Source organism: Bos indicus, chromosome 1, assembly GCF_029378745.1.
Source record: "Bos indicus isolate NIAB-ARS_2022 breed Sahiwal x Tharparkar chromosome 1, NIAB-ARS_B.indTharparkar_mat_pri_1.0, whole genome shotgun sequence".
NCBI classification, from domain to species: Eukaryota; Metazoa; Chordata; class Mammalia; order Artiodactyla; family Bovidae; genus Bos; species Bos indicus.
Genome location: NC_091760.1, coordinates 65293706 through 65314236, shown reverse-complemented (window position 1 = coordinate 65314236; position 20531 = coordinate 65293706). Strand labels below are relative to the sequence as shown.

Below are 20531 nucleotides of genomic sequence, written 5' to 3'. Positions count from 1 at the left end.
TATCATTTGTTCTTTAAAACACTTACCTCCTGTGTATCAGTGCTATGCTAGACACCATAAAGGATACAAAAGAAAAAAAAAAAAAAACTAAAATATTAAGTCTCCATCTTTGAAACACTTAAGGGTGATATATATCTGAGTCAGTTGAAGCAAGTATTAAATAATAACCTTATACCTGATTATGTGCTGTTGGTGTTCCAAGGTGTTTCATGTACTATAGGTATCATAGAGAGGCTCTTCAGTGTGGATGGTGGACGGGAAAAGGAGCCTCCTTTAAAGGCGATAGAAGGGCTAGTGGATGAGGGTGGGTACTGTTGAAAGACAGTTTAGATTTGCTTGTGTGCATGTGTGCTCAGTAGCTTAGTCATGTCGGACTCTCTGTAACCCCATGGACTGGAGCCCACCAGGCTCCTCTGTCCATGGAATTTTCCAGGCAAGGATACTGGAGTGGGTTACCATTTGCTGCTCTATGGGATCTTCCCAACCCAGGGATCAAACCCATGTCTCTTGTGTCTCCTGTATTAACAGGTGGATTCTTTACACCTGGGAAGCCCTTGGGTTTGCTTAGGTGCTGCTAAAGTTAGGAATTGTTGTAGCTTAGGGGACTATCCCTTAAGAAAAGGAGGTATGGATGAAAAGGAAATATTTCTATATTCTTAGGAAGATCAACTTGACTATAGTAACCATTTTATGAACAATGAAAGATTAAATTGGATAAGTAGACATTTGGTAAATCACACTTCTGTAGTATTTTATGAGCAAATGAGATTAGAGGGAGGAATTTGTGGCATAGTTTAATGCTGATACCAACATTATATTCCTTATGTGTATTTTAATTAGTGAAGCTAAAATTTATTGAATTGTGGCTAAGGAAAAGATGTGTTTCTTATGAATTATGTGCTGTACATGAGCACTTCAGTAGACTTAAATTCTTTTTTTAGTTAATTAACTAGTCAGCAAATCCATAATATCGTCTCACTTTTAGTCCTGCATATAGCCTTACAAATTGCAAATAATTTTATGTACTGGGGTTGCTCTTCAGAAGTGTTCATGATTTATCAGTTTTTAACATTTAATGCTTGTGTATTTTGTGTATGACCAGCGAACAGTGTCTGTACTGTACATTTATCACAATGAAAACTTGAAGAGGACTAGCTATTTGAGCTACTGAACAAGGCACAGTACTTGTTCTCCATTCTACTTAGATTAATTATCATTGCCCCATAGGCATTTTTACATTGCTCTGGTTGGCTGTTTAATATAGTGGAATTGTTGAGAGCTGATGCTATGAGAATCAACCATAAGCCTTGATGTGGTATATAAATGGTAATTTTAAGGGGCTTAAGATTCAGTCATAACAGTTAGCTCCAGGTTGAAATTTGATGTTTGATGGCAAAAGTCTATTTATTATAGGACATGTGAAGGAGAAAATGGCCTGTGTCCTTTCTGAGTTATCCAAATGCAAATTTATTTTGAATAATTCTTCCGTTAAGAACTCATTTGCATTTGTTCAGTACCACAGAGACTTTATTTTTGGGGAAAAAATTTTTTTTTCCTCCTAGTTTCTTCTCTAGACTAGTATTTGTGATAAGAGTTTGTTTCAATTTAAGAAAATGAGTTGCTGCACAGGTGAGGTAGTAGTTGAATCACTTAAAAGTTCATGTCAGTGTTTTGGTTCTTTTCAGTTTTTCTTTTCGCTTTTGTTTTCTTTCTTCCTTTTGTTTATTTCTTTATTTTTTGCTTTGTTCTGTTTTGTTTTCTTTATTTACTTCTGGTTTTAGTTTTTACAGGGAGTATTTTGGGCTGGCTCTTCATGGCCTTGCTAACATTCTTGGCTGGCCATATTTAGTCTGCGCACTAATTGTTAGTTGGCCCAGTTGAGTCTTACTTTGTGCTCTCATTTTTTTTAGTCTGGTTTTCTATTTTTGTCCACCTGGTTGTGTTTTAAGTTCATGAGAGATTTTTATCCTGACGGGCCGGATTTTAATCCGTGAACTAAATTTTAGTCTGCAGACTAAAAGTAATCCGCGGATTATTTATTTTTTGCAAAATATTTAATTCCCCCACTGGAAACTATCCTAAAAGAATGTTAAATTCTCTTAGAATAGCCAAGGGAATTCACAGCTACTGGTGAGTTCTGCCATTTTTTGTTCTCAATACCTAGACATAATAGACCCTGCTACCTCCCTTTTGCATATTTGGCTCCGTTGTGCCTAGGTGTTGGTTTACATTACTTACTATGCATGTCACCTATAACTGTGACTGTCCCTTAGTTGTATTGTTCATTGTATATATTTTTGTTTAGCTTTTGGTGGGTGAATTGGGCATATTTGCAGATGGAACTGTGTTGAATTTGTAGTGTTCAGAGGTACAGAATTTTTTCAGTGAGTTTTTCCAAAAAGGAGAGGGTATGAGGGGGCAAAGCCCACAATAGAAAAAGTAAGTTTATACCCGCACTTCTGAGGTGATATGTCAATTTCTTGAAGAGTCCTAAGATAATGAGAATGTCAGTAAATATCTTTTATCAGGGAAGTCAATCCAAAATGAGAATAATCCGCGGTGGCCTGATCCTTCTTAGCTCACACAAATTGAAAATATCTGGCTTGAAACCTATAAATTAAATAAATTTATCACTTTCCTCTCATCACTAATAATTTAGCAAAAATGTTTATACTGTGTTACTGGAATTCATTAATAGAGAAAAATTAGCATATTGGGAACTCACATCTTGACAAGCAGGCTGATATGCCCCCTCCCAGCCATGTCAATGGACAATGAATCCAGGTCGTAGAAGACCAAACACTTTACTTTGGGAATTTTACTTCTAGATTTCATTTTGATTTTAACTTTTTTTGGTTTTGTATTTTTTTAATAAATGCACTGGCATCGGAACATAATTAAAATTTAATTTCTTTACTGTGCCTCACCATTGCGCAATCAAATTTTTTTTGCATACACTGTGGTGAAATAATTTTTAAAACTTGGACTTGCTACTGTGCAGACTGATGTTTAAAGTTTATAACTGTATAAACATTTTCTATGTCCCCCCCTCCACACCATGGATTTCTTATAACATTGGATATATTTTTCCTTGCTGGACTATTCTCTTTTGGATTGACTTCCCCTGTTTGGATTATTTCACTGCATTCTCATCTTTAGGATTCGTCAGGAACAGGACATTTCACCTCAGGAGTGCGGGTATGTACTTAATTTTTTTTTTCCCAAAATTTCAGGGCAGGTCTATAAAACTCGGGGGGAAAACTTTTTTGAAAAGCTAAGTTATTCATTCTTGAAATGTAATAATAAAAACAAAGTAGGTAGCTGTGCGGTATAGGTTTTGCTTGTGGTATATATTTAGACTCTCAGTTTCTTGAATGATTTATTGATAACTAAGCTGAAGTTTAGGAGTGGGGTTTGAAAAGTATTTTTACAAGAATAAATATTGACAAAAACCCCACGGAACCCAAGATGTTGAGTGTTAAACAATTTAGTATGGAATGAAAAGCAGCAGCAACTTCATTATTAAAAGCCAAGTGACAGTAGTTATTGGTTTCCTTTTCTTCAGACACAAAGATAATTCAGAAAACCTTTTTCTAGTTTGGCCTATAATTTTTGAAAGCTGCATGCTACCACACCCTGTCTTATGGTCAGAAATCTGGACTTTGGGTATGCTGGGATTTGACCCCACATAATTTTCTTAACCTTTATCTGTATATTACAGAACCAAGGCTTTTCTCATCAGGAATCTCTCAAGGATTAGAAATAATAATGGGTACTTTTCTTAAAAGGCAGGTTAAGTCTTGAGTTTAATGTAGGTTCTTAAAATGAATTCTTTTCCTTATTTTTCTAACTCTTTGATTCTGTGAGTTAGGGTTGCCTGGCAGAATAAGCTATTATGTGTCTTAGTACCAACATGGATGGTGACTTTTAGTCAGTAAGAAATCAAAAAAGACGTGGATGATTTTCTTTTTAGTAATCAGAAGTAAGCTTACAATACTGGTTTCTTAATAGATGTAACACAGAATTTTTTCATTTAAAATATACTCACTGTCCACCTACCCTACATTTGAATGTTAAAAGATACTTATTTCTACTTTTGGTGGTGGTACTTTTAATTCTACTTCTGTGCTCCCATATTGGTCAGAGGCATTTTTATTAAACTAGCTAACAAAGTAAATCCATATGCTGTCAAATAAATACAAACTTCCCTCAGGAGAAGGTCAGTAGTGCTTAGTATTTTCATAAAAATTTTTCTAAATGTTTCCACTGATTATTTTCTTCTACATTTTGAGTTTGATTATGGTTCTGGCTGGGAAGCAAGAGAAGGGGGAAATGACCACATACAGTGAAAGATCTAAACATTTCAAATAATACAGTACATTAGCTCCTTGACTGAGGCAAGTCAGATTATTCAAAAGAATAAAGATAAAGCAGCTTGTAACTGTGGAGAGGGTTTTCTAACACAACCAAATAAATTAACTAAGATATTTAATGTTCAGAAATAAATTTCTGATATCTTACTCAAGCCAAAATTTCTCAATTTCCAAGGAAAATATCTTTATTAATAATAAACTTTGTTTCAAAACAAAAAAAGGATTTTCAGTGTAGAAAGTACTCTTATAAATAGTCTCATAATCTAATGAGCTCTGTAGTAGTAACCAGTTCTGCTTTAAGCCTAGGTGGATAGCCAAATGTTACATGAGCCTTTATCATTAGGAAACTTAAGCCTCTCAGACGCCTCTGTGCCTTGTCACAGTCTGCATGTCCTTTCCTCACTTGTAGGTCTCTTTCCCTCCATTTTTATGCATCTGTTTTCCTTTTTGTGTCTGTCAACTTCCACCATTGCGGCTACTAACCCTTCTATTTGTGTCTGTGTTCTTCTGTCAAGGGATATGTGTTTCATTTTTCTTTAATTTCAAAAGCTTTCTGTCCAGATGTTTATGTTTGTTTCTGTTTTTCCCCTTCTGCTTTTATTCTTTAACTATCCATAATTTAGAACAAAGTATATTTTTCATAGTTCTGTGTATTTATTCGGAGTTTTAAGACACAGATGAGTAGAAAGCTTTCTGTTCCTTTAAATAAGTTTGTTTATTTGCATTTTGCCTCATTATATAGCTTTCAGTTTACTTTTTCTGTGAGTTGATGTTCTTAATGAAAAATAAGTTTCTCTATTCCTGATTAAAACCCTAGAATATTTATTGAAATGAGGGGTTAACTGGCCGTGTTACGATAACACCTACCTGAGAAAACAATTTTGGACATTTTCAGAAGTTCTGGATATTCAAGAATTTCCTCAAATAATAATAGGCTCTGTTTATTGAAAAGTTAATACCAAATCATTGAAGAATAAACAGCTTTTCCTTTTTAAAAGATATTAATTGCCAGATTTGTACAGTGCTGTGCTGTTGATTATCAACAATTGTTCTGCTAAAAAGAAAAGTCACACCAAAGAGGCAAACCTTATAACTATTACCACAGCAGTCAGAACTTTACATTAACTTCACATTCTTCTAGTTGTGACTGCTCCCAGAACCGAGACTTTCTTTTGTGCCTGTCATATTTTGTGTGCATGTTTGGTTGTACTGCTTTATGATAAGCTTGTATAGATTTTTTTTTTCATTTGCCCTAGTTTTTTCTCTGAGCCTTTTTCATATAGTCTTTAATCAGCAGTTCACCCCAATGTGGTAAATTGTATGCAGTTAACTCCTTTCATTCTAAAAGGTTTCTTTCACAAATGCAACCATGTTTTTGTACATGGTGGGAATTAACTCAGTACTCAGATGATAATTTGCAAAGATTCTTACTTGAAACATTAACTGTACTTTCTCTCTCTCTCTCTCTCTCTTTTTTTTTTTTTTTATTCTGTAGGTCTTCCGACCCCGAACTCCACCCGAGGCGATTGCACTTTGTAGCCGTCTGCTGGAGTATACACCAACTGCCCGACTGACACCACTGGAAGCTTGTGCACATTCATTTTTTGATGAATTACGGGACCCAAATGTCAAACTACCAAATGGGCGAGACACACCTGCACTCTTCAACTTCACCACTCAAGGTAATTCCTAACACTTAATCCTTTTACTATTTTCTAGGAAAGTTACACATGTGTAGCTTTAATTTTCTATTAAATCTTTGTAGGGTAAAAGTAAGCATATTAAGTACTTATACAGGAAGGGAGCATCCTATATAACCACATACTAGACTACCACATTTATATGGTTTTGAACAAAATAAAAGCAGAATTAAATTTTTCAAATAGGCATAGCTTCTCTAATTTTTAGCAGGTTCTGATAAATCTTGTACTGGAGAAGTTACAGAGATTTCCCCGAGTAAGGTTTAATAATAAGATTGACATACAATTTAATCTTCAGATTTGTGTCTAGAATGTTAAAATTTCTTGCTTCCCAAGGATTTATATCAAGTTTTCTTAACCCGGAAATAAATTGGTGGCTATATTTGTGTAATTTTAGATGCCATACAGACAAGAAAACTGGAGTCTTATAAAGCCCATCTTAGCACTTATATAAGGGATGTAGAAGAGAAATTTTCTTCCTTTGTGAGCCTTGGCATCATTGCTACTGCTAAGAAAACACTGATTAGAAAACTGAGTTTGTGTATTGGTGATTTCTAAAAAGCCCAGGGATGGTCATTTTTCATTCATTCATCAGCGACACTGTCTCTGATGATGTGGTTTTCTTCCTTAACTGAACATTAAACATGTACAATTCCCTGTGGATAAAACAAGGAGTAAATAGATTGCTTGTTTCAGTTAGTCAAGTTAAAAATATAGAAGGGGGATAGAGAGCTTTCTGTGATCAGGAAATAGATATAATTTATTTTATTATAAAACAAAAAATTTTCCCCCTTTTAAGTTTTTCTAAAACTGGGAAAATGCATTTCTTAAACTTTAGATGTGGAAGATGTGAGCTGCTAGTAGAATAGACTTGGATGATTCAGTTGACTGTAATCTTAAACTGTCAATATTATGTAGCTACTAGCAATGCTTATGTAATCTCATTCATCAAAGAAAATCTTCAGGTTTCCTGCAACTATTAATTTTGATTTGGGCTGATCAGAAATAATTTGGAATGTTGTTTTAAGTCCTGGCTATGCCTCTCTAAGGTGTTAATGGACACCAGGTAGAGTATACAAAGGGGCAGAATTAAATATAGAGCCTCAAAAGTGAAGACTTAAGGGACTCCTGAGAAAAATACCTCAAATAAAGGCCTCAGCCCCTGGCATAAAGAGAGACTAAATATTTAGGAATCAGTAAAGACATTTTCAACTGGTAATAGTGGAACAAGATGTTTTCAAAATACTGATCTGTATATCAGGGAAAAGCTGGGTGATGTCAAATATTGTAGGTAAGATTATTCCAGTTTGGCAGAAGGTTTGACTGGGAGACTGTTGTCCTCTTCCACAACAGAAATTCATTAATTCCGTGTCATAAAAATTTTAGACATCTTGAGAAAATAAATTCTATTTTTAATTCTTAACTGCTTTTGTTTTAATCAAGAATAATACATTTAGATGGAAGAAAATGTTAAAAATGCAGAGGAAGTATAGAGAAAATTAAAATCACAGTCCTGAAAGAATTACTTTTAGCTTTCAAAGTAATCACTTTATGATTTTATGGTGTAGCTCTTTTCTAATGCTAATGCTGATAACCCTTGAATATAAAGTGATCTTCTGTTTTCCCATTTAGAAGATCCCAAAAGGGTTCTTTCTGTTAACTCAGATAGATTTAAATTATACAAAGTTAATATTAGTTTGGGCTTCCCAAATGGCTCAGTGGTAAGGAATCCACCTGTCAGGGAAGGAGAGGCAAGAGATCCCTGGGTCGCGAAGATCCCCTGGAGAAGGAAATGGCAACCCACTCCAGTATTCTTGCCTGGAGAATCCATGGACAGAGGAGTCTTGTGGGATATAGTCCATGGGGTTGGTCACAAAGAGCAGACTGAGCACACACACAGTACTTTAGGAATTGTTTGTTACATCTCAAATTTTATAGAATGATTTTTTTTAAACTCTATATGCATCTTTCACATCTGTGTCTTTGTAATCAGTAGAGCTACTTTTTGAACCATCTATGTAGTTTTTAAGGTTATATTACCTAAAGTTTTTGATATGAAGCTCTTTTTAAATCTATCTGAGACCACCATTGGAAATTCTACATTATCTATTTACATAATTGTATCATGTTATGCATAATATAATTAGTGGATTGCTTTATAAAGTAGTATCTATAAGATTTTTTTAAAATTTTATTTATTTTTAATTGGAGGATATTTGCTTTACAATATTGTGTTGGTTTCTGCCATACATCAGCATGAATCAGCCCTAGGCATTCATATGTCCCCTTCCTCTTCAGCTTCCCTCCCACCTCCTAGGTTGTCATAGAGCACTGGGTTTGCGCTCACTGCGTTTTATTTGAGTACGGTGACATCCAGTAAAACTGTGGACCTTGGCATGAGAAACTGCTAAGTCAGTGCTAGATATTTTTTTGCCTCATTTTTTACTGTTTCTGTCAGATAACTAAAGTTTCCCAAAGTTTAAAAGGAATCTTGATCTTTTTTTTTTCCACGCTAAGGATTTCCTCCAGCAAGTACTTTATTTCTCAAAATATACAAATCAAGACAGCCCCTTGTTAAGTAAACAACTTGGTAGAAACTCAAATGCAAACACATGATGCATCTTGTGATATTTATGATGGATATATTTTGGAGAATAATTCTCCTTAAATTGAGACATATTTTAATCCATACTCTTCAATGTGTGTGTGCACCTGTTTGTGTTCATTGAAACTGAGATACTGCTTAAACCTTGTATTTGATCAGATTTTAAAAATCAAGATTGTTTTGCTGTTCACATACATCATTTCTGAAGTAATTACATTTGATTCTTTAGTCACTCGCTAATGCTGCTAAGTCACTTCAGTCGTGTCCGACTCTGTGCAACCCCATAGACGGCAGCCCACCAGGCTCCCCAGTCTCTGGGATTCTCCAGGCAAGAACACCGGAGTGGGCTGCCATTTCCTTCTCCAATGCAGGAAAGTGAAAAGTGAAAGTGAAGTCGCTCAGTCGCGTCCGACTCTTAGCAACCCCATGGACTGCAGCCCACCAGGCTCCTCTGTCCATGGGGTTTTCCAGGCAAGAGTACTGGAGTGGGGTGCCATTGCCTTCTCTGAGTCACTCGCTAATAATTTTCCATTATTACTAAAGAAAATAAAGTTTAAAACAACTAAGTTATTTTATGAATTTCTAAGCTTTTTTTAAAACTGAGATAAAATTCATGTAGCATAAGATAAACCATTTTACAGTAAACAATCCAGTAGTGTTTAATACATTCACAGTGTTATACAGCTATCGGCTCTCTCAGTTTTGACAACATTTTCATTGCTCCTGAAGAAAACTCCGTACCCACTAAGCATTCAGTCTCCACTGTCTCCTTTTTTGACCTTTGGCAGCCACCAGTCTGCTTTCTGTCTCTATGGATTTACCTCTTCCAGATATTTCATATAATGGAACCACATAATATGTGACCTTTGTGTCTGGCTTCTTTCAGTTAGCATGTTTTCAGGGCTCATCCATGTTGTAGCATGTATCAGTATTTCATTCCTTTTTATGGTGGAATAATATTTCATTATGGGCTTCCCGGGTGGCTCAGTGGTAAAGAACCCACTTGCCAATGCAGGAGACATAGGTTTGATCCCTGGGTCGGGACGATCCTCTTGAGAAGGAGATGGCAACCCACTCCAGTATTCTTGCCGGGAGAAATCCCATGGACAGGAGCCTAGCGGGCTACAATCCATGTGGTTGCAAAAGAGTCAGACACAGCTTAGTGACTAAGCAACAACAAATATAATTTTCATTATATTATGTCTTAATCAGTTCAGGCAACTTAACACCCATGAACTGGGTGACTAAACAACAGACATTTATTTCTCACAGTTCTGGAGGCTGGAAACATCAAGGTCAAGATGCTGACAAATTCAGTGTTTGATGAGGGCTGCTTCCTGGTTTGCAGACAGCTACTTTTCTTGCTTATATGGTGGAAAGAGATCACCTCTTTTGTGTCTCTTCTCACTAATCCTATTCATGACCTAATTTCCTCCCAAAGGTTCCACCTCCAAATACCGTCACATTGGGGATTTAGGGCTTCAGCATATGAAGTTTAGGGGGACACAGACATTCAGTCCATAGCATAGGAATATGCCACATTTTGGTTATCCATTCATCTGTTGATTGACATTTGGTTTGTCACTGCCTTCCAACTATTGTGAATAGTTCTGCTATGACTGTTGTGTACAAGTATGAATTCATTTGAATACGCGTTTCCAGTTGGGGGATATTGCATCACTGACTCGATGGACGTGAGTCTGAGTGAACTCCGGGAGTTGGTGATGGACAGGGAGGCCTGGCGTGCTGTGATTCATGGGATCGCAAAGAGTTGGACACGACTGAGCGACTGAACTGACTGACTGACTGAATCATATGGTAATTCTGTATTTAATTTCTTGAGAAACTGCCAAACCATTTTGCATAATGACTTGCACATTTTACATTCCTACTAGCAATGTTACAAGGGTTCCCATTTATCTACATACTCACAAATACTTGTAACTTTAAAGCACATACTAATTAATAACAATTAATAGATGATCAGAATAAGAGGTTAAAGAAAGAGAACTAACTTTCCAGTTAGTTGTATAGCTAGAGAGAATAGAGGGATGGTGGGTGTCATCAGTGAGTATCCTGCTGTAGGTAGAATAAAACCCATCTTTATCCTCAGCAAATTTTCAGTGAAGTCTGTACTACTTTCCCCAGATGAACTAAAGGTAGTCCCTGATCTACATATACTAGTTGCTCAATGTTTGAGCAGTTGATACCCACTTTAAATATACACAGTATTTATTAACTCATTCAGCCAGTACTTAATGGGCATTTCTAATTTTCCTTTTTCTTGTTGGAACTGTTGTTTTAATTAGTAAAGCAAACCTACCATATGAACAGAACTACAAAGATCAAACACTTGAGTAAAATATAGTAAGTTGGTAGTGGTTTGGTCACTAAGTCATGTCCAACTCTTGTGAGTTCGTGGACTGTAGCCTGCCAGGCTCCTCTGTCCATGGAATTCTCCAGGCAAGAATACTGGAGTGGGTTGCCGTTTCCTTCTCCAGGGGATCTTCGTGACCCAGGAATCGAACCCAGGTCTGCATTACAGGCAGATTCTTCACCAACTGAGCTACAAGGGAAGCCCCAAAATATAGTCAAGCTTATAGCTAACTACAATTTGATGTTTGTTACTGTGCCATAAGTAAATAGCCATAAGCAGTAATTAATATTACTTTCATATAATCAAACAAGTGTTTCTATAATCAACTAGAGGGAGAAGAGAGGTGAACAGATACTGGACAAAAAAACTTGGAGATCTTTCTGACCTTCTGGATCTATAACTCGTAAACTATTACACCTCTCTTTTTTCTAGAACTAGGGCTTCAGTGTACTAGGATCTCCTGACTGACAGTGTTATCTACTTCTAGGACTTGAGGCCAGCACAGACCTTCAGCATACCGTAAAGTAACCATTCTCTTACTTTCCCTCAGTCATTGGATCTCAAAGGCTGGACATGACTGAGTCAGACCTTAGGAAGCAAATAGAATCAGGAAATCCCAACAGAAATCAATTTTCTTTACCAATTCTTTACTATTCCAAGGCTGACATATATAGGGAGATAGGTGATTTTGTGTGTTTAAAGATGAGTTTCCAACTAATCCCACCACAGACATCCTCAATTCGAATTTTCTAACCAGTTTTTATGAGATTTTTACCCAGTAGAGCATTGTCTCCCTGCTCCCCCCAAGGTCATGTCATAGGATGGGTGTTGGGCAGATATAAGTAAAGATTATCAACTACATTAGTGTGACTTAGTTTGAAGAATCTACCACTCTACCAATTAGCTGGATTATCTGAGGGGATGGTAGATTTGTGGGGATGCAGGAGGAATAGTGGCTTATTGGTTAGGACATAAGAAGGGGCAGCTGCTTAAATGCAAGTTAAAACAGGATATTTTGAATATCTAGAAAGCAACATGAAACTCAGGCAGGCTGCAGATGTCTTTGAATACAGGAATAGGAGTGTCCAGACATGAGGAAAGCAATGATGAGATAGCAGACGGGTTCCAGAACAAGTAAAAAAAGGACAGTAAAGGAAGAGTGACAGAAAACAGAAGGAAATGGGGAAAGGATCAAAGAAAGATTTCTTAGATGAGTGTAGGATTGTGTTAAAGGAAGTGATGAAAGCAGGGGACTGAGGAATGTTAGAGGTGGCAACATAAGCAAGTGTTACAGAGGCCAGCTTACCAGAGTGATGCACTTCCTTCATTCGAAAGCAGTAGATTACTTGCTTATAAAATCTATTGTAACTCGTTATTGATAATGATTTGGAGGCTCCATATCTTTAAGGCAATGATTTTTAAATCAGTTTTTCTGTTATGAAATAGAGATACTCAGAAATACCATCAGCCCACCTGCTTATCAGCTTTTCTATATCCTGGGTATTTTCTTCTAGCTTACCTTATCCTTTGCTGCTAAGTCACTTCAGTCGTGTCCGACTCTGTGAGACCCCATAGACAGCAGCCCACCAGGTTCTGCCGTCCCTGGGATTCTCCAGGCAAGAACACTGGAGTAGGTTGCCATTTCCTTCTCCAATGAAGGAAAGTGAAAAGTGAAAGTGAAGTCACTCAGTTGTGTCCGACTCTTCGAGACCCCGTGGACTGCAGCCTACCAGGCTCCTCCGTCCATGGGATTTTCCAGGCAAGAGTACTGGAGTGGGGTGCCATTGCCTTCTCCGACCTTATCCTCAGCCACATCTAAAGTGGATATAGTATTTCAACCACCTTGAGATTGTAAAATGTCTTCTGATATTCTTACCTTGAGTTAGGGGCTTTTGGGGGTTAGATTCATTATAATTTATAAAAGCAAGAATAAGTCTACATAAGATAGGGGCTCTTGATTTATATTAATATGTAGGATATGAATCAAATGGGACTACCTTGGTGGTCCAGTGGTAGAGAATCCACATGCCAATGCAGGAGACATGGGTTCGATTCCTGGGACAGGAAGATCCCCTGGAGAAGGAAATGGCAATCCACTCCAGTAATTCTTGCCTGGAAAATCCCATGGACAGAGGAGCCTGGCCGACTATAGTCCATTGGGTCACAGATGCGTTGACCACTTAGACTTAGACTAAACTTAACTTAGACTAAACAACAACAAATAAATCAAATCCTAAACAGAAACTCATGCACCGCTCTAACTTACAATGCCCCTCCTTTTTAAAAAATTTTTTTCATTTTTAAAAAAATATTTATTTTTAATTTTTTGGTTGTGCTGGATCATCATCGCTGCACACAGGCTTTTCTCTAGTTACGGCAAGCAGGGGCTACTCTTCACTGCAGTGTGCAGGCTTCTTTTGTGGTGACTTCTTTTGTTGTGGGGCGTGGGCTCAGTAGTTGAATCTCATAGGCTCAGTAATTGTAGCACAAAGGCTTAGTTGCTACACGACATGTAGGATCTTCCCGGACCAGGAATTGAACCTGTGTTGCCTGCACTGGCACATTGGCAGATGGATTCTTATTCACTGCACCACCGGGGAAGTCCCTTTGTAAAAGTAAATAAACTATAGACTTTTAATGTGACTATCCCTGTTTCTCTGTTGTGTTCTTTTGGATGAAAAATATCTATAAAAGATCTTTATAAATGGACTTCAGAAATAAGTGGATATTCTGTTACAGAAGAGATTGAGCTGTTTATACTTATCAGAGGAATTGGTGTCAGAATTATTCTTTGATACTTTATAGCTAAAGAAGTGGAGAAGGCAGTGGCACCCCACTCCAGTACTCTTGCCTGGAAAATCCCATGGATGGAGGAGCCTGGTAAGGCTGCAGTCCATGGGGTCGCTAAGAGTCCGACAGGACTGATCAACTTCACTTTCACTTTTCACTTTCATGCATTGGAGATGGAAATGGCAACCCACTCCAGTGTTCTTGCCTGGAGAATCCCAGGGACAGGGGAGCCTGGTGGGCTGCCGTCTATGTGGTCACACAGAGTCGGACATGACTGAAGTGACTTAGCAGCAGCTAAAGAAGAGAAGAGTAAAATTTAGAGTAAGAGTCAATTTAGAAGAGTAAAATTTCTAGGTAAGCTATACTCTTCTAGGTTATTGAAAACTAAACCAAGGAAATACACTGCAGGGAATGCTTAGGAAATTCATGAGTGCTGCTAAAGGTGGGCAAGTTAGTTTTAGTTCAGGTAGCCAGAGTATTACTGATGCATAATGTTGACTGTACTCAGAATTTTAGGATCTAAATTATCAAACTATTTGTAAGAATTGTTTTCTCTTTCCCAGAGGTTTGAGTGGTTCTGCTGCCTTAACTGTACTACTAGAGACAATGTGGAATGGTATAGGAACAGACGGTGAAAGACTAATATCTTGACTTAAAGTTCTGTGTGTAGTTTGGACAGATACACTTCCAGGAAGACCAGAATATTAGTGGTATGTGGTTTATAGCCAAGGCAATAAAGATGCAATAATAAAAAGATGCAGTATTGCGTATAGAGTAAGTCAGACCTAAAGTCTCCTTCATAGTCTCTCTCTAACTAGGTGCAGACCTTGGCCATGCACTATTTCTGAGTTTCCTGATTTAACAAAAATGAGGTAGTTGGATTAAAGGATATTTAAGTACATTCCAGAATTCTGATTATAAAAATGAACTGACTCCAGAAAGACAAAGGAAAAAATGAGAAATAAAGCTAAAAACACAGAGCTTGAAAGCATGTGATATGTAAAATCATGGTATAAATGGATACAAAAAAAAAATGACTCCTATAGAATTCAACATATTAGCAGTACCTGTTATTATTAAATGCTCAAAAAGGTTATTTTTAGTTGGATAAAACAACTTACAGTAATGCTACATTTATTACATTTCATCAAGAATGGAGTTCTGCTACTCTTTCAATTTGTCCCACCTTCTCCTTCCCCCACTGTGCCCACGGGTCCATTCTCTAGAGAGAAGCATTGACATATATACATGACCATGTGTGAAAGAGCTAGTGGGAAGCTGCTGTGTAACACAGGGAGCTCAACTCGATGCTCTGGGACAACCTAGAGGGGTGGGATGTGAAGGAGGAGGCTCAGGAGGGAAGGGATCTATATATACATGGCTTCTTTACATTGTTGTACAGCAGAAACCAACACAGCCTTGTAAAGCAATTATCCTCTAATTAAATAGAAAAAAAAAAAAAGAATGGAGTTCTGAGTATAACATTTTCAGGTTACTAAAGCTTATTCTTTTCAATCACCAGGACTTTAAAAATACTAACATTTTGCTAGATAACTTCTAAGTGTATCATTACTATAAATTTAGTACAAAATATATTCACACATTTTTGGATGACTAGTATAAATTGTGACCCTCCCTCTTGGGCAGTTCCAAGGCAAAGTAGTCATGGGATTATACAGCTATCATGTAGTCCGCTCATGAAACATTGCCAGTATTATCAAGCAGCAGGAGCAGGCTTTGCAGTTTGTTGACTATTTGTCTGATCTTCTGTTTAGTTTAGTGTTTACTTTTCTGAGTGAGTGTGGAGTATGTCGTCAACGACAGAAACCTAAGAGATTTCCTGGGCACTTTGAAATTGTTAGGAGAGAAGTAGTTGTGATGGAGTTACTTGTTCATCTAAACAGTATATATTCAGATAAGCAACAGTAGAATTCAGTATGTGTAAGATCAAAGTGTACCATCCTACATTTGAATTACCCCTCAGAAAAGTACACAAATAAAATGTGCATGCCATTGTTAAATCATTTAAAGCTTTTTGTGAATAGGAAGAAAAATAGCAGTTTTGACTATATAGACAACCACTGGCCATTTTCATTTATACTTAAGAGACCTCATACACACATGAAGACCTCAAATTCTTTGTAGAAGAAAAAGAAAATGTGCCTATCTTAGTGACTCTTTCTGGGGGTTTGCAGGTTGAGCCCTTTCAAAGTTAACAAAGAAAGAAGGTGCCCTTCTACCTTATGCCTGGTATTTTATTATTACCATAAGATTAGGTTTAGTTACTAAAGGGTTGATTTCTTCCTTCTGGTTTCTACATTGATTACTGTTCTCAAATTTATCCTCAGTTTTCATTCAACACAGTTTGAACATATATATATACCTCTTCCTACACCTACTCCTACCCCTCACCCCAAAAAATTTAAAAATAAAAAACGTGCCCTTATCAATAAATTTGGGAATCTTACATTTAGATGAAGAGAAACTTTAAGGAAAACTTCAGGTTTTGCCAGCAACCAGATTTAGGTTTTGTTGTTTTTAACATTTAAAAAGATTGCTTAACTTAATGGTGGTCTTTTCATGGGAATTTTTCTTCTACAGTTTTTAATATAAACTATGCAGCAAATTTTAGTTAAATGAGTTTGGTTATCTTTTTGGTCAGTTGATACTTATCTTGGTTGGCTTATCGATAGCTATCTCTAAATTCATTTTGTTCTTGCTCAAATTGTGCATTGTGTTTTGATGGTGGACCATATAATGATTAATTCACCATCAAAGCATTCATAATGTGTACTGATAAACTATGTGATTTTTTTAATGAGTAGTTTTATGACATCTTTAATTGGTTGAAGAAATCCTTATCATACATTAAGTTTTCTAAAACCTTCTGGAACCTGTTTCCATTTTGTTTTGATCCATGTCTCTGGGATAACACAGTCTCATTCTTCCCACCTCTTCTCCATGGCTAGCCCCACTGTAATATTATGGGCTTTCTTGTTTCCTGTATTATCTAGAGAAAAAGAAGATTGTTTTTCTGAAGCCTTGCACATGTATGTGTGTACACATACACACATGTATACACCCTTACCCAGAATTAGATACAAAACCACCATGGCCCTCAATTGGATGTGCATATACACAAGAATAGGTGATTTGGTAAATAAGTGAGTGAATGGGAGAAAGTGGGCAGTATGTGACCACAAACCATTTATATTCAATTTATTTTAAAGATGATCTCAACTGTAGCTCTTAAAATATCCAGTCATCTTTTCCTTTTTTGCATTTACTTTTTTTCAAATGTTTTGCTTGAGTGGAGGGACATACATATGCCTCTGGCTGATTCATATTGATATATGGCAGAAAGCAACACAATATTGTAACGCGACTATCCTCCAATTAAAAGTAAATAAATACTTTTACAAAAGGAAGAAAATAGCCTCACAGCATCTGTGCCCCAAAGTCAAAAACAGGACTATAATTAAAAGGCTGTGTATGCTTTTTAAAAATATTTAAATGAAGATAATATGGTTTCTTATTTTAAAAAATGTTTCTGTTTGTTACTTGGCTGTGCTGTGTCTTAGCTGTGGCACACAGGATTTTCGGTCTTCTTTGCGACACGTGGAATCTTTACTTGCGGCATGTGAAGTCTTAGTTGTGGCATGTGGGATCTAATTCCCTGATGACCAGGGATAAACCTGTGCCCCCTGCATTGGGAGCATGAAGTCTTAGCAACTGGACCACCAGGGAAGTCCCTGGATTTTCTTTTAGATGTTGGGTACCTGGTCATAGAGATCTCTTAATTTAAAAGTGCACCTGTCTTGAATTGATTCACTACCTTTCTTGCCAGCTTATTTGTATAATTGTCGTTCCATTTTTCTATTTCTGTTGAATAGACAGAGACAGCTATCTTTTTATCTGTCTATCCGGGACCTAACATGCTCAGTATTGTTAGTTGGATGAGGGTGTGGGTGGGTATATGGATGAGTGGATTTTAAAGAAGCTATTTTAGGAAATTTTAGTCTTAATTGACAGTAAGTCTGACTGTCTTTTAGATTACTGAAGAATAATTACCACATCTTACATTAATTTCTGTTCCTAGAACTGTAAAGTCATCAGCCTCGACAATTATCAGGGATTTTCCTATTCTTGTAGGTGTGAGATTGCATTGAAATTGGACTGATTTAAGTAAAACTACATAGCTTCTTTCTGTATCTCAGTGAGAACTGAAATAGCTACTATAGGTGATTGTGAGAAAACAGCATTTCTTCAAACCTGATCATTAAGGCAGTGGTTTTCCAACTCAGGGAAGGTTATTATTTGATGAGATGACCTAAGTCTTCTCTTTGAAGGGGAAAAGATAATGAATAGTCTTCTCTCAATTTCGAGCTTTTCCTGCCATTCATTTTCTGTATATCTTGACATCAGCATGTTGCTTCTTTTTACCAGAATCTGAGTATCAGATTTAGTACAAAATTTAGATATTTAGGCACCAAGTTGAATAAGTCAATATTTCCAGAGACTTTGTACCAGAACATATTTAAAGTTCTGCATTAAAATAATATTTCCCTTGTTAGGTGCTGGCGGGAGAGATGAATGGTGACTAATTGCTTAAAGGTTTTCCTGTAGGGTGATGAAAATTTTTTTGAAACTAGGTAGAGGTGATGGTTGTACAACATTGTGAATGTACTGAATGCCACAAAACTCAGTTCAGTTCAGTCACTCAGTCGTGTCCGACTCTTTGCAACCCCATGAACCTTAGCACGCCAGGACTCCCTGTCCATCACCAACTCCCGGAGTCCACCCAGACCCATGTCCATTGAGTCGGTGATGCCATCCAACCATCTCATCCTCTGTCGTCCCCTTTTCCTCCTGCCCTCAATCTTTCCCAGCATCAGGGTCTTTTCCAGTGAGTCAGCTCTTCGAATCAGGTGGCCAAAGTATTGGAGTTTCAGTTTCAACATCAGTCCTTCCAATGAACATCCAGAACTGATCTCCTTTAGGATGGACTCTTCCTTCCTTTTGATCTTCCCTTTGTTCAGTCATGTCTGACTCTTTGCGACCCCGTGGACAGTAGCCTACCAGGCTCCACCGTCCATGGGATTTTCCAGGCAAGAATACTGGAGTGGGCTGCCATTTCCTTCTCCAGGGGATCTTCCCAACCCAGGGATCGAACCCGGGTCTCCTGCATTGCAGACAAATGCTTTACCGTCTGAGCCACCAGGGAAGCCCTAGGATGGACTGGTTGGCCACAAAATTATATACTTTAAAATGATTAATTCTATATTATATGAATTTTGCTTTAAAGAAAACACTTTCCTAACATTTTTTAGTTCATGTTGTAAATATTACTTGTAGTTCAAGGATAACACCTTCCTGTAACTAGTATGGTTGTATAATTATTCCTTTAAATTATTAGAATAATAGGTAGAATTGTTTATAACAGCACTTACTAGAGTAGAAATGAGCACTCATTAGTTAAATGCCAGAACAAACCAGGGTTATCCCAGGCAGACTGGAAGAACAGTCATATTACCTGAAATTAACACCAGATGCTTTTATGTACAAGCTCACCACCACGTCTCAGTAACTGTTTACATTATTAGATCAAATATCATCTTAAAATTATTTCTCAAGACTCATATACAGCTCTTGATTCTTTAAAGAAAGCCAGTTTGTATACAGTTGACAGAGACTTCCACATGCGGATAAAAGCCTACTTTAAACTTTTAAAAAGTAACAGTCTTACTAAGTTAAAAAGCAAAATAGGATTCAGTAGACATTTTTGTTTTCAGTAAAAGCAATGAGAATTAACATGTTTCTTAAATCCTGTTTCCACTACTGTTTAGATAAATCGTACCTGCCATCAAGTAAGTTGGTCTGTGCATGCCAACGTACAGACTGTAGTTATATTTTCTTTTCTGTGACCCTATCACTGTCAACCCCTGCAGTCAAATATTGTCAGAGTAGCAAGGGGAAACCTAGTATATATAAGTTAATGAATGATGGAAATATATCTTATTAATACGCTTATCCTCAAACATTTGTCCGGTACCTTTTCCCAGCCTATCTTTAGTTCTCAAAGACCCTCGAATTTTTTAGCAGATAGTGCTTTTGTTATCTATCACAACGTATTGGTAGCCTTTCTCTATAGGTCAATTACTAGCTCATGATTTAGTTTCTGATGTAGGTTTATCGTGTCTGTTTTTTTCTGTTAAACCAGTGTTGTAATGCCATGTCTTCTGTTTAGTGATACCAATAAAATAGTTTAACAACAGAGTTAAGAATGGACTCTAACACATGTATCTTACCTTTTCTCTAGAACTGTCAAGTAATCCACCTCTAGCTACCATCCTTATTCCTCCTCATGCTCGGATTCAAGCAGCTGCTTCAACTCCTTCAAATACCACAGCAGCCTCAGGTGAGAACGCAGAAGTCTCTTCTAAAAACACATGATTTGGTTTTTGCTCCATTTTATATCATTTGTTGAATGTGAATGTTTAGTACCTTCCAGCTATCAAAAACATAGCATAGCCAAATGATTAAATGTGAATCAAGTGTTGCTTTAATTTCCAAAAAGCATGAAAGGACCCCCATAAATGCTTTATATGTAAGGTATAAATATCTTATTATTTAAGTGATGTCACTTTATTTTAAAAGTCATACTTTCTGTATAATTTCTTGATTAA

At 36.9% G+C, this 20531-nt stretch overlaps 1 protein-coding gene across 4 annotated transcripts in view; it reads left to right on the top strand.

The window, feature by feature from the left end:
* The window catches only part of GSK3B (glycogen synthase kinase 3 beta), a 219434-nt gene that overhangs the window by 177611 nt on the left and 21292 nt on the right, over positions 1-20531 (top strand). For 3 of the 4 annotated variants that reach the window (XM_070795432.1, XM_070795283.1, XM_070795381.1), the window contains exons 9-11: positions 3160-3198; positions 5869-6055; positions 20165-20263. In XM_070795432.1, coding sequence (XP_070651533.1) covers positions 3160-3198; positions 5869-6055; positions 20165-20263 — 325 coding nt within the window. The remainder of the gene's footprint in view (positions 1-3159; positions 3199-5868; positions 6056-20164; positions 20264-20531) is intronic. The other variant, XM_070795329.1, reaches the window with a different exon arrangement.